The sequence below is a fragment of the Zootoca vivipara genome, chromosome 2 (assembly GCF_965207765.1).
Source record: "Zootoca vivipara chromosome 2, rZooViv2.hap1.1, whole genome shotgun sequence".
In the NCBI taxonomy this organism is placed as follows: Eukaryota; Metazoa; Chordata; class Lepidosauria; order Squamata; family Lacertidae; genus Zootoca; species Zootoca vivipara.
Window position 1 is genome coordinate 51,019,988 of NC_142584.1, and position 12,557 is coordinate 51,032,544.

Sequence of the window (12,557 nt, forward strand, 5' to 3'; positions counted from 1 at the left end):
ATCTTTATAATAACCCTGTATGGAAGGTGGGTATTATTACCCCCACAATCCACATGGGAGAAAGAGCATGGCCATCACATAAAAACATTCACCATTTTTGTACCTTTTCTCATGTATTGCTTCTTCCAATACTTTTGGGTCTTGCTCATGAGGATAAGCTCTTGTACAGATGAGGCCTGAGAGCCAACACACACAATGCTGACCCAAGATATTTTGCTGCTCAAAGCAGGGATGAGATAGGACCCATATAGCACCCATGGCCCATCTGGAGAAGGCCTGACTACAGGCAAGCCTTGAAGGCTTTTAAGCAGAGGTTGGTCATCTGTCATGTATGATCTGGCTGAGATTCATGCATTGCAGGTTAGGCTAGATGACCCTTCAGGGTCCCTTCCAACTCTACAATTCAATGATTCCATGCCACGTTGGGGTTTGTAAAAGCCTTCCAGAATTTCCCTCAGTTTTATAGAGAGCATGAAAACACATCATGCCCTCAGATGACAGATTCAGTGATCTAGCTAAAGTCTTTCTGCTCTCAGTAACAAAAAATTTAAGGATTTCATTACTGTACCACTGTTGTTTATGCAGGTATGCAAGTACTGAAGATTAGAAATAAAGGCCATTTGGGGTGGTGGATTAGAGCCAATTTAACATGTACATATTTCTCATTAATCTTCAACACAGAGAAAGATCTAGGCTGCATCAAACTTCTAGAAGTGTCCCCAACTGCCAGGGGTTTTTTTTGTGGGGGGGGGGAGGGGATCTTTACACATGTAAAGGTGTATTTTTAGAGCAAAAGAAAACATATTATCACAAAAGCTCACAAGCTGCTTCAAGACCAGAATGGGAAATCATTCACAATCACAGTGGGCAACCTCAGAGAATTTAATTTCTCACAGCATAACAATGGCTCTCTGATGGTGCACTACCATGGGCCAGCCTAATTTGGGAATTACTGTTCTTCGTGTCTTGGCTCTTAAAAGGTATGGCCTAAAAACAGAGGAAGCAAAAATTACTCAACCTAGCAGATCCAGGTTGCCTAGGTGCAGAATTGTTTAGAGATCCCATGTACCTTACCTTGAGTTCAAGGACATACAGGTAAATCTGTTTTCATAAATTACTGGGGTTTTCTTGCTTTTGCCCTGAAGTGAATTTCAGAATAGTGAACAATATCCTTTAGTTACCATCATCCTAATACTTGACATCTTACTATCCCTCCCTCTATACCATCGTCATCAAGAGAACTCCACCACCTGTTTTATTAGAGTTAAGTTGTAGGTAAACATGATTAAAAAGCACACTATTGGTTTTAACCATGTAATAAAAAGTGAGCTTTTCGGCTGTAATAATTTTATATTATTATTATTAATTTGTTGTAAGCTGTCCCCCAAATGATACAAATTCATTGGAAAGGTGAGGTAAGATAATTTTCCAGTTCAGAATAGTTAAGTAGGGGCAGGGCAGTTAAGTTGTCCAAGAATTTTCCTGAAAATTCTGTCACAAACCTGCTGTTTATCTCAAACTGCCCTTCCTGAGAGGAACAAATAGCAAAATTCTGAGGCAAGCATTCACATCTGTCACAGGCTTAACCAACCTGTATTACTTCCATAAAGATACCCAACATTTTACCACAAAAGAACTGCACCTTCTCTCCGACTGCTTGTGTCTATGTGTATGAATATGTATACATATGTATTTATTATTAACACACACTCTGCCCCAAGCACTCACACGAGTAAATCTTGGAAGAAATGAAGCAATACAGCTCTTTTTCTGATTATAATTTTTTGGGAATGGCTATTTTTCCAAATTTCAATTCAATATGCTTTATGCCTTTTTCGTTTGTAGTTTTACGCCATTCCATATTATTTCTTTATTGCAAAAAAGTCAACATGCATCTTAGAAATTCAGAGTGTAATCAATAAAACAAACATTACATGTATGAATTTAAATGTATAAACAGTTAGAAATCCAACAATATCTCCTAATATACTATTACACAAGTTCACAATCTTGTAAAAACTATAATACAAGTTTACTATACATTGAGAGGAATTTACCATTCCTTTTCACATGATTTTGTTAAAAACTGTTGAAGCATCTCCACTTTATGTGGGCATATATTTTTCAAATCAGTTTTCAGATGCTAGGCTTTTTTATGCGCAAGGATTTAAAACAAACCAACCAAAATTTTTATACCACAGTTTAATTGACAGCTTATATAGTAGAAGCATTAATATCTGTAAAGGTTTAGGGGGGTGATTCACTGACCATTTACATTGTGGCATTCTTCTGGATTGCAATGGGATTACACACTAAGTGGTCAGTGAAGTGGTACTCCTTGTGTAGTTGCCTTTTATTTCAGATTGATTTATCACTCTCAAGTCACTTAGTAGGTGTTATATTATGCTGTCCATCATAGCTTATGAATGCAGAAGTGACAATTCCACAGCAATAAAAAAGGAAGTGTTACCAGAAGTTACCTACCTAGAAACACAAATGGTATCCTACTAAGTTCTAATACACAACACAGGGAGATCCATAGCTATGTCAAAATGAAGGTCACTTTGAACTAGTTTTCCTTTCTCCTTTGTATTAAGTGAGTTACTACTATGCTGCCCATCACTTACATTCTCAGTAACGTAATAGTATGCTTTCAATACATGGGTTCAGGGGCACAACTCATTTTTGTGCTTCTGGCCTGAGAAATCACATTTAAGATGTCACCAGAGGATTTATGTAAGCCAACAAATATTTTAAAAGAAAAGAGGGGGGAACCCCCATTAAATAAATATTTTCCCCATGGCCCCTATTCTTTCTTGCTCCCCATGAAAAAAAGCCAACACTCTGAGCAAGGACATCCATCCTGTTCTGAACAGTGTGCTAACAAAATGTTATTTTAAAACCATATGAAAAGGAATCCTATCCGGTCTACCTGTGCCAAAGGCTATTGAAATTTCTTTTACAGCTTCATTCGCTCACTGTAATCTTCCGGATACAAAAATACAAGAATTCTTATGGAAATCTAGATGCTGGTAGTTTTAGTACACAAAAAAGCAAAATATTTACACAATTATACAGTTTTAAGAAAACCCTGTACAATATATATATATATACACACATATATAAATCCTTTGTTCCCTCTATCATTTGATTAAACTGTTCAGATTCAAGCATTTTTCTGCAATGGGTCAGTATATGTGATGGCCACATACTGAGTCACAGGCATTCCAAAGACATTGCAGGCAATGGGGGGGAAGAGCAAGGCTTTGCCTGTTACGGTGTGCAATATTCGTGCTTTCTTCTTCTAACGTAATTCACTGAGATTAAACATTAGTCGGAATGTAGCAATAATCTAGAAAATAAAGGTCTTTGTGTAAAGGGCAAAAAACTGCTGACAGATTACACTCCTCTCCAAGTATGACTTGGAATTTAAATTGATACTACGTTGGAATTTACATACCACAACACACACAACAGTACCCAAAAGAATAGGAAGAACAGAGTGCTTGACTTTATGTAGCTAGCTGAGATCTAATGTAGTACGTCTGATACTTAAGAGAGGATAAAGTACCTTTTGCAGTAATACATTTTAATAGAAAACTTCAATAATAATATTTTTTACTTGCTTGCATTAGTGTTCCAGTACCACAGGAGTTGAGAAGAGTACTGTTTGCTCAGCTTCTTTGCCTCTTAACATTCAGAACGCTGTGGCGTAACATATTTTCCTATATAAAATGGCCCTACTGTGTACTGGTATGCCAGTACACAGAGGCACCAAGAGTGGGGGGGGGGGGATCTACAGGACAATGTGCTTAGGCTTAACAGAAGCAAGTGACACATGAGTTGAGTATGAAGATCTATTGCCCTGCAAAACCAAAATAGTTTAATACGGTTTCTACTGCAAACTACCCCAGCTACTGTTAGGGGGAAAACATAACCAAACAGCATGGAAATAAAAAGCATCTAAATTAATCAGTCTCTTTTCAACATTTCTTTTACCAAAGTTCCTCTCTTTAGAGTTAAGCACAATATTATTAGAAGTGATGGTCTCATATCATTTTAATGATTTTGACTTAGGATTTTCTGTGTTAAAGAGAGAACAAGTTGCTTTGAATACTGTGGAGGCTTGACCTAAAAAGATTTTTTAAAAAGCTTATTTAGCTACAGAGGACAGAAAATGAACTCAAATGGCTGGACACTTTTAAAAGCACTTGGATGTATTTACTCATACCAGCTATTCATCAAGCACTAACTGCTCTGTTCATTTTAATAGGATTCATGCAGGAGGTCCATGGATGCTCCGTGAAAGTAAATGTGGAATTCACAGAGCATTGGTAAGCTGCACCCAAAAAGTAGTAAGGCTGGGCTATGTCTGAAGATTAGATTGAGAAGAACTTCATTATTAGACAAGAACAGCTGTCATCGATGTGGACTTGTTTGAATGTGGAGATGGACAGCATTGCCCTGTAATTCTGCTAGATAGCTGAATGGTCTCATCCACAGTAAGATTAGGTGCAATTCTTGACAGGAGTGAAATGTACTCAAACTGAATAACGTGTCTGCCACCTAACTAAGGGACTTTTGAATTACCAAATTCCAGGAAATGTTGACGTATAAATGAACTTCACAGAAAGCTCTCATCTCACACTCTACATTACTAAATAAAGGCTATAAAGCCATTGATAGCTTGAAAAAGGTCCATATTTTAAAAACAAAATAAACACAAGTTGGGCTTGAAAGATTCATACATTCCATCTTCAGAGGATCACAACCACCTTTGCAACACTTAGCCTTTGGCTGATCGTGGCTACTTATTTGTTAAGTTTAATATCTCAAACTCACACTTGCTTTCTTGTGTGTATGAAAATAAAAACAAAAACAATTTTTGGCTCATTGACTTCCTTTAAATATTTTTTTAAAAGTTTTAGTTCAACAATTCTAAAACTATTGATTCCATTTCAAGTTTCATCTTCTCCAGGAACGAGATTCATCTTCATCTTCGTCTTCATCATCATCATCTTCAGGCAAAAATAAATCTGAAGCTTCTGTTTCCTGAATAAAGACAAAATACAATATCCTTATTTTTTAAATGTATGATGCCACAATAGTCAGTTGCAACCTTTTGGTCCATATCAGTGATTCTACTTGACTTGTAAAATGTGGGCAAAATTTTCCTTTGGGTATTCCTCTAAATACGCTACATGCCAGGGTTAAACATGCAGAGAAAACATAGCAAAAATGGAGCTGTGTGGTGAAATGTGACAACTGAATCTGAGTGCTCTGAAGTGATTAGAGAGCATAATGGATAGGGCCTTCTCAGCAGCGGCCCCTACCTTATGAAACACCTTCTCAAGGGATGTGCTGGCCACTTCAGCTTAAAAACCCCCAACACTTTTCAAATAGCCTTTATGTGTCTTACTGGTCATGCAGTTGTTTTTGTGGCTCTGGAAATAGATTTTGTATTTGATAAAATATACTGATTTTTTTTTATTATATAGTACAGTATCATAATAAACTATAAAGTAATACAGCTTTGAGTATTAATTTAACAGAAAAAGGTATAAATATTAAATTAATCTAATTATAATATATTCTTGTGCTTTATGCTTGTATTTTGCTTGGCACCTTGGGTGGACTTGGTCCATAAAGCTGGTGTATAAATTTCTAAAGAATTAAAAACAACCAACTGTCCACCATCTGATTCATGCTGTGGAGTTATGAACCAAATTAAAGAACAGGAGGATTTAGTCACAAAATGGGGAGAATGCAAACAACCTCAAGGTTCTCCTAAAATATCTTAAGCATTCAGAAGTGCCCTTCCAGAACAGTTCCTATAATGAGCTCAAAACAGTAACAAGCAAACAAAAAATTGTGTTTGAGAGAGGTTTTGATAGACAAACTGTGCTTAAACATAATTCCAGTACCTCTTCCTTGGGTTCCTCCTCCTCCGTTTCTGTGGACACAGAGGGTACCTTGGGTTTATGCCATGATATCTGTAGTCGTCGGTCTTTGAACTTTAATCCTTGGTTGGCCGCCTAGAGTAGGAATTTTTTTGGGGGGTGGGAAGAGAAGACAATAACACAAATTATGTGCTAAGAAGCAGAGGCTATCTGCTGTTATAGCAGAAGGATCACCATGTGCATTTCCAATAAGTCTTTCCACTATATAATAATCAGGCCTATGCAAGGACTCCTGATTTAATTTGGGGTTAGATTTGGTGACCTGGACCTGCTCTGACCTAGTTTGGACTCTCAATCCAAACTGCAGTGCTACCAGTGTTGTAACTAACTGCAACACTAAGACACAAAGCTTTTTTTTAAAACCCTGGCTTCAAAGTTATAGTGGTCAATGAGCAAAGTCTAGCTCCCCTCCCGCCTCATACAATGTTGAGTTGCAACATTCTCTGTCTAAGGCTAAGCTCTGAAATGGACTCTGTCTGTCTGTTTGTCTGTCTGTCTGCTTGTTTTGAGCTCTGAATGGTCCAAAATGATTTGCCTTGATTTAGCGTTGCCTTAACCAGATTTTGTTCAAGGTTTGGCTGAATTGGTTGCACAGCCCTAATAATCAGAGTTTATACACTCTACTACAAGCATTTCTCTGAATCATAATTTAAACAAGCTTATTCACTGGCTGAATTATAAACCAGTGATCCAATATTCAATGTCTATAAATCATTTGATTTTAAGTCACATTATAAAAGTAGCACCCTCCAAAATATATTAATGAACCACTTTCCATTCAAGCAGATATTTTAGTATATCTTAGAGGAGTACAGTAATGTTAGCTTATAATTACTTACATTTTCAGCTTCAGAACGGGATTTAAATGTCAGAACAACACTTAAAGGAGAATCCTCCTCTTGAAGGCCTTCAATATCGCCAAATTTCTGTAAAACACATACTATAAATAAGATCTATGCATGCTCTTCTAGGGCTGCATGTCAATGAACCCTAACTTATTGAAAGCCAGTGCAATATACCAGTAGTAGTTATAGTGATGGAATAGGATCAGGGAGTTTGCAGGTTCAAATTCTTGCTCCTTGGACCATCTCTTAGCCTCACTCTACTTCATATGTGAAGATCACACATACTTGGGAGGAGAGGCAGAATACAAAAAGTGGGGGGAGGTGAATGGCTGAATAAGAATAATGGAATATGAGTTCTCAGGTATATTTGTGTATGTGTGTGTATTTTATTAGTGACAGAACAAATTTTCAGGGGAGGCAGAAATTGCTCTCCCTCTTCTTCTGAGCATATATGCTTCCTGCTGCTCCAACAGTGCTAATTGGATATCACCCATATTCTTGCCATCAAGCTCCACCTACATTATGTTTACAGACAAGATGACAATAGTGGATTGGATACCCAGAGTGAAATAGAAGGGAAGCAGAAACCAGTGTCTCTGCATATTGTCTCTAGATCTTCAAAAACGCTTATTTGTAAAGAAAGGATTAAAATTGTGGCAGTTTAATGGTATTGGGCTCTCACATGAAAACTGGCTAGACCAGTTTGCTTCAGGAGTAAAAAAATAAGTTAACCTCAAGTGATTTAAAGGTTGACTAATATATAAAGGTCATCCAAAGCAGCTTTAGACCCATGACAGTTCCACTAAAAGGCATTAAAAACATGTCTTGGACCATGTCGTGACTTGCCTCCATAAGTAGCTTCCCAAAGATCAGGAATCTTAGAAGGAGGAGGTGGAAATGGAAGTTACAGCTAGATATACCTTGAGAGGGTTGATTTCCTTCAGAAGTAAGCTAAATGCAGGTGGATATGTGATGCCATTCCATTTCTAATTTCCAACCAGGAAGCAGACATGATTAACCACAAAAGCAACTAACGCTATACTCAAAATGAAGGAAGTTAAGTTTTAGGGCAATCATAGCTTTATACTATTCTAGAATACAGTACAGAAACCAGAACAAGTTAATCTAATTTTAATTACAAATTGCTGACTTACCGAAAAGTGCTGCAGCAACTCATCTTTCTCCTCTTCCACAAAGCCACCAATGGTTATTGCTTTGGGACGGTGGTCTACCACCATATGATTCACTGTACCTCTCCCTCTCCCTCCCCGACCTCGTCCTCTTCCTCTGCTTTGAGAAGGCATCGATTTTCCACGACCAGCGGGCAAGATACCTAAACGGGCAGCCTACAGACAAAAGGAATACACTTTATCTTCCATGAACATTGTAATAGGTTTCATGTATAATATACAGCACAATTAAGATAGTATATAACTTTGAAAACTTACCTCCACCTGTAACTGGGTCAGCTTTTTCCTTAATTCTGTTGTATCTTCCCCTGAAGACAGCCTTTTATGAAAGTCTAGCTCTGCATCCAAAAGTTCCTTCTGTGCCTTTAAAAGGGAATTGGGGATTGGGGGGAGGGGAGAGAGAGAGCGCAAAAAGCAAGTTTGTTTGCATTTTATTCTGTTTATCTCCATTCTAAGGTGTGTTAAGATGCTACCTCTTGGGTTTTAATTCTTCTCACCCACTATTTCAGGGCTTAGAGCCTTCTGAGTAAAAACAAATACTTGCAAGCTCCCTTGGGCATCTTTTTGGAACTACAAGCGAGGGATATAAAATGTGATAAATAAAATATTTTAAGGTAGGCTCTGACAGTTATAAAACTCTTATTACCCAGCATTGACACTAGCTGTGAGTAGCTTATGACCCCTAGAGGTGATTGGGCAAACTGCAGGCTCTCATTAGAAAATCTGCAGATCCTGAATACTTATGGTTGCAGAAACTGGTTTGAGAAGTTGATAGCGGAATAAAAAAAGCAAAGTTTTAGAAACAAAACTGCACAGATTTGTAAATTTTCAATTTCACTGTGTTTACATTGCTCTTGATATTTAAGAATAAATATCAACATTTTCCTATGGGCTGGCTGACTTAGGCCTTTTATGTTAACAGCTTCAGAATTAATAAGTTCAACAAGCTAATCAATACAGCTTGCCACTTGCTATGAAAATGGAAAGGAGGTGCAAGATAAATGCACCAAAAATGCACATTCTTGGTCATAAGGTACTTCCATGGTTCATCTCAATGATGAACATGGCATGCTTTTGCAGAGCACTAACTTCATGGGATGCTGCCCAAAAGCATATTGCAGATACACTGATTAGCATCGAGGTGTCATTAAATCCCTATTTCCTGACCAGCAACGACTAAGCCAGCTCTGGGAACTCCCTTTGTGTGTGTGTGTGTGGGGGGGGGGGCTCTTGCTGGCCTTTGCTCAGAAATAAAAGTACTGTGGGCAATGGGACAACATTTAAGGTGAACATCCCTTTGGGGGAAGAGTGTGGGCATTCTTTGTTTTTATTAGTTATGGACCCTCTTCTCTGAGTCAGGGGAAGGGAAGAGTGTTGGGTAGAGCATCTGTGCGCGAGAGGCAAGCCAATTTCATTATACACCAAGTTTCTAGGGTCATCTTACAGCTTTAATAGGAGTCAGGGATGAGAAACCAGATGGAAGGAGGTGACTGAAACCATCTACTGTGGTTCCCTATGAGGATTAATAGAAGTGGTATAATTTCATGTATCTGTGTAATTCTCTTATAATGAATATCCAAGCACAAAATATAGAAAAGATAGAAATGATATATTGCATGAAAGGGGTTCCACATTTTGAAGGGGCTGCAGGCAGGACATACATGGTTCATGATTGTATGCTGGTGGATGCCTTCTCAACACATAAGGGAGCATGACCAGAAACCTGTCAAGGCACAGACGCAGATAGTTGCCCCTTCAACACCTGGATGTCTCTTTATGAGAATGCACGAAAAGGTTGTATGATCAATGCTTAACAAAGACCCCATGCTTGCTTTAATATAGGGAGATAAGTTTCAAATTAGTAGTAGCTTCTGAAATGAAAACAGCTGTGTGTGAAGAGGACCTACCTCTGTTTTTGACTTTTGTTTTGATGGTGTAGAACTGGCAGATGAAGTTTTTAACTCATCTTTCAACTGAGAGATTTTTCCTGTTAGCTCTTTCAGTGTCTTCATTATATCTGCTCTTTCCTCTGGTTTTGTGGCCTTATTCTTTTCCAATTTTGATATTAACATCTATGAAAGTTAAAATAAAGAGGTGATGCTAGATTGAAAATACTTCATCCTCCACACTAGATAGAAAAGTATGCACCCTTAAAATGCTTACTAGGGGATACTCCACTACTAAAAATTAAAATCAGACACAACCATAAGTTAATGACGAAGTTAAAGAAAAGGAAAAAAAGCCCAGCATACCTTCTGACATTCTATTTGTTTCTCTAACATTTCTTGCTTTTTCTTCCTCATGTCTTGCTGCAGCTTCATTGCCTCCTAATCAAGAATAAAATGCTTTTAGTGAGCTATATGGCACATCCTAATAACAATGGATAGAAAAAATGGATTTAAACAACAATTTTAGGCAATATCATGAACATTTTAAATGTAAACATGATTCCACCAACTGCAGCATAAGAGTTTACAAGAGAACATAGTTATCTTCAATTACAGATGCAAGTTGTGCTGTTGGTAGTTAGCAGAGTGGACAGATCCTGACTGCATTCATGGCTCCTGGAAAGCTGTTGCAATAAGCAATATCAAATAAATGTCTTCGGTCATAATTCAGACTATGTTACATATTCAGACTATTAGCCTTACCACTATGCCTAGAGTTTTTATTCTCTATCACAGCAAACCAATTGCAGCTATTCTATGCTGACTTACATAATGCTTTTGACTTGTGGAAGGTTGAAAGCCTATTTTGTGCTTGTAAAATATGTAATCTCATGTGGGATTGGAGAAGATAAAAAAGCAATGAAAGTCTTGCTGTGCATGCAAATGTTGGATAGCAGCTGTAGAGTTCAGACAAACCAACCAACATGTAACAATTCAAGGTTCGCTGAAGACCCCCCCACCCCACCCCTTGCCAACCAAAAGTTCGGCTATTAGCTCAAAAAAAAGAGTATCCCTTTAACACAAAAATATTGAATTGCATTTTAAAAGCCAAGGCTCATCACACTTAGGCCCGAATCAACAAGGCTAAACCTATCAAGGAATAAGAATTCCCCATCTCGTGAATGTAGGCTACAAAGCCATCTAACAAGAATCCAGCTAAACGTCAAATATTCCAATCAGAACTATGGGTAGGACTAACAGGAAAACATGTCACACACTGAACCCCATTTTAAAAACTCATGGCTATGAAATATATTGAAATAATATGCAAACAGTTACCTGTTTCTTTTTAAAAACTTCTTGGACATCATGAGATTTATTTCCTGTACCAGGCTTTATAGATGTCTTCAGATTGGAGGAACTGTAAACCATCTTTGAATGGCTAATTGAAGTGGGAAACATCTGAAAGCAGAAATATATTTTATGATGACATGTGCTGTGGCAAGATGAAGCTTTGTGCAAGCAAGTTACTTATAATGCTTAGAAACAATCTGTTCATAGATGAAACCAAACTATAAGCTATCTCTCTGTGATATTTTAAGGATTGTGTGGGGATGAAGTAAAGACTCTTACCAGTAACAGACAGACTGAAGGATAATAGGAGAAATTTGTCCTTAGGCTTTCAAACATCTGGAATTAACCTGGCAGATATAAATTTCAAAACTAACTAACTTCCCATTATGAAGGGGAAGACTCCACACAACATCACTCTAAAGAGAAAGGGGATATGTAAGATCTTTTGAATGGGAATTTCCCCCAACTCTCTTAATAGCAGTATCTGCTCCTTAATTGTATTGATTACATATTCAATAGGTAGAGTTAACAAGTTTAATTGTATAAAATAGCTATTATAGTTTAAAGAAAATGTACTTTACAATTTTTCTGGCAATAGTTGAAAATTTTCTCAATTTTGCCAATATGATGATGACTTCACTATTCTGTTTCTTTAGATGCTACAGATCAGTCTACAACTACTGAACTGAGCTTTCACTCTTCTCACCTGACATTTTTAATAACTCTGTTGTCACCTGGAAGGCCCCCAAAACCCATCATGTCTTTAAGGCATGAAACTTGAAATCTTTTAATGCAGGTGAAAAAATTAGGGCTGTTTCTTGAGTTAGCACTGAGCCAGATTATCTCTGTGAATCTGCTTTTCTTGATCAACCTGCGACCACTCTGCAGCCCACAAAAAACAGCAGACCTTTTAAGGGTGAGAAGTTTCTAGTCCTTTTTTGAGTGGGGGATGGTGTGGGATATCCCCCCCCCAAAAAAAATATCACGAGTGACTCTGCAGAAAGAGTGGACTAGTGGATTTGAAGGCTTCTCTGAAAGCTGTAGTAAGACTTCTTAATGTGTTGGCCCTAGTAGGAAATGGTACAATTTGGGCTGTTGGATGCAGCAAAACATCTTGGTCTATAGACAGAGAACCCTGCTCAATAACTGGAGATTTATCTAAAGTAGCTGGAGGAACACAGTTATGATCGGTCCAGTATACCTGAAGGAACGTCTCCACCCCCATCGTTCTGCCTGGATACTGAGGTCCAGCTCAGAGGGCCTTCTGGCGGTTCCCTCGTTGCGTGAAGCCAAGTTGCAGGGAACCAGGCAGAGGGCCTC

The 12,557-nt window shown here is 38.0% G+C and overlaps 1 protein-coding gene across 4 annotated transcripts in view; it reads right to left on the reverse strand.

The window, feature by feature from the left end:
- Positions 1 to 1,765: 1,765 nt before the first annotated feature.
- RBM27 (RNA binding motif protein 27) overlaps positions 1,766 to 12,557 on the reverse strand; it is a 33,983-nt gene continuing 23,191 nt past the window's right edge. For all 4 annotated transcript variants that reach the window (XM_088661867.1, XM_088661870.1, XM_088661869.1 and 1 more), the window contains 8 exons: positions 11,223 to 11,345; positions 10,248 to 10,322; positions 9,903 to 10,067; positions 8,254 to 8,358; positions 7,960 to 8,151; positions 6,800 to 6,886; positions 5,925 to 6,035; positions 1,766 to 5,052 (listed from right to left, as the gene is read on the reverse strand). In XM_088661867.1, coding sequence (XP_088517993.1) covers positions 4,966 to 5,052; positions 5,925 to 6,035; positions 6,800 to 6,886; positions 7,960 to 8,151; positions 8,254 to 8,358; positions 9,903 to 10,067; positions 10,248 to 10,322; positions 11,223 to 11,345 — 945 coding nt within the window. In that variant the 3' untranslated portion in view covers positions 1,766 to 4,965. The remainder of the gene's footprint in view (positions 5,053 to 5,924; positions 6,036 to 6,799; positions 6,887 to 7,959; positions 8,152 to 8,253; positions 8,359 to 9,902; positions 10,068 to 10,247; positions 10,323 to 11,222; positions 11,346 to 12,557) is intronic.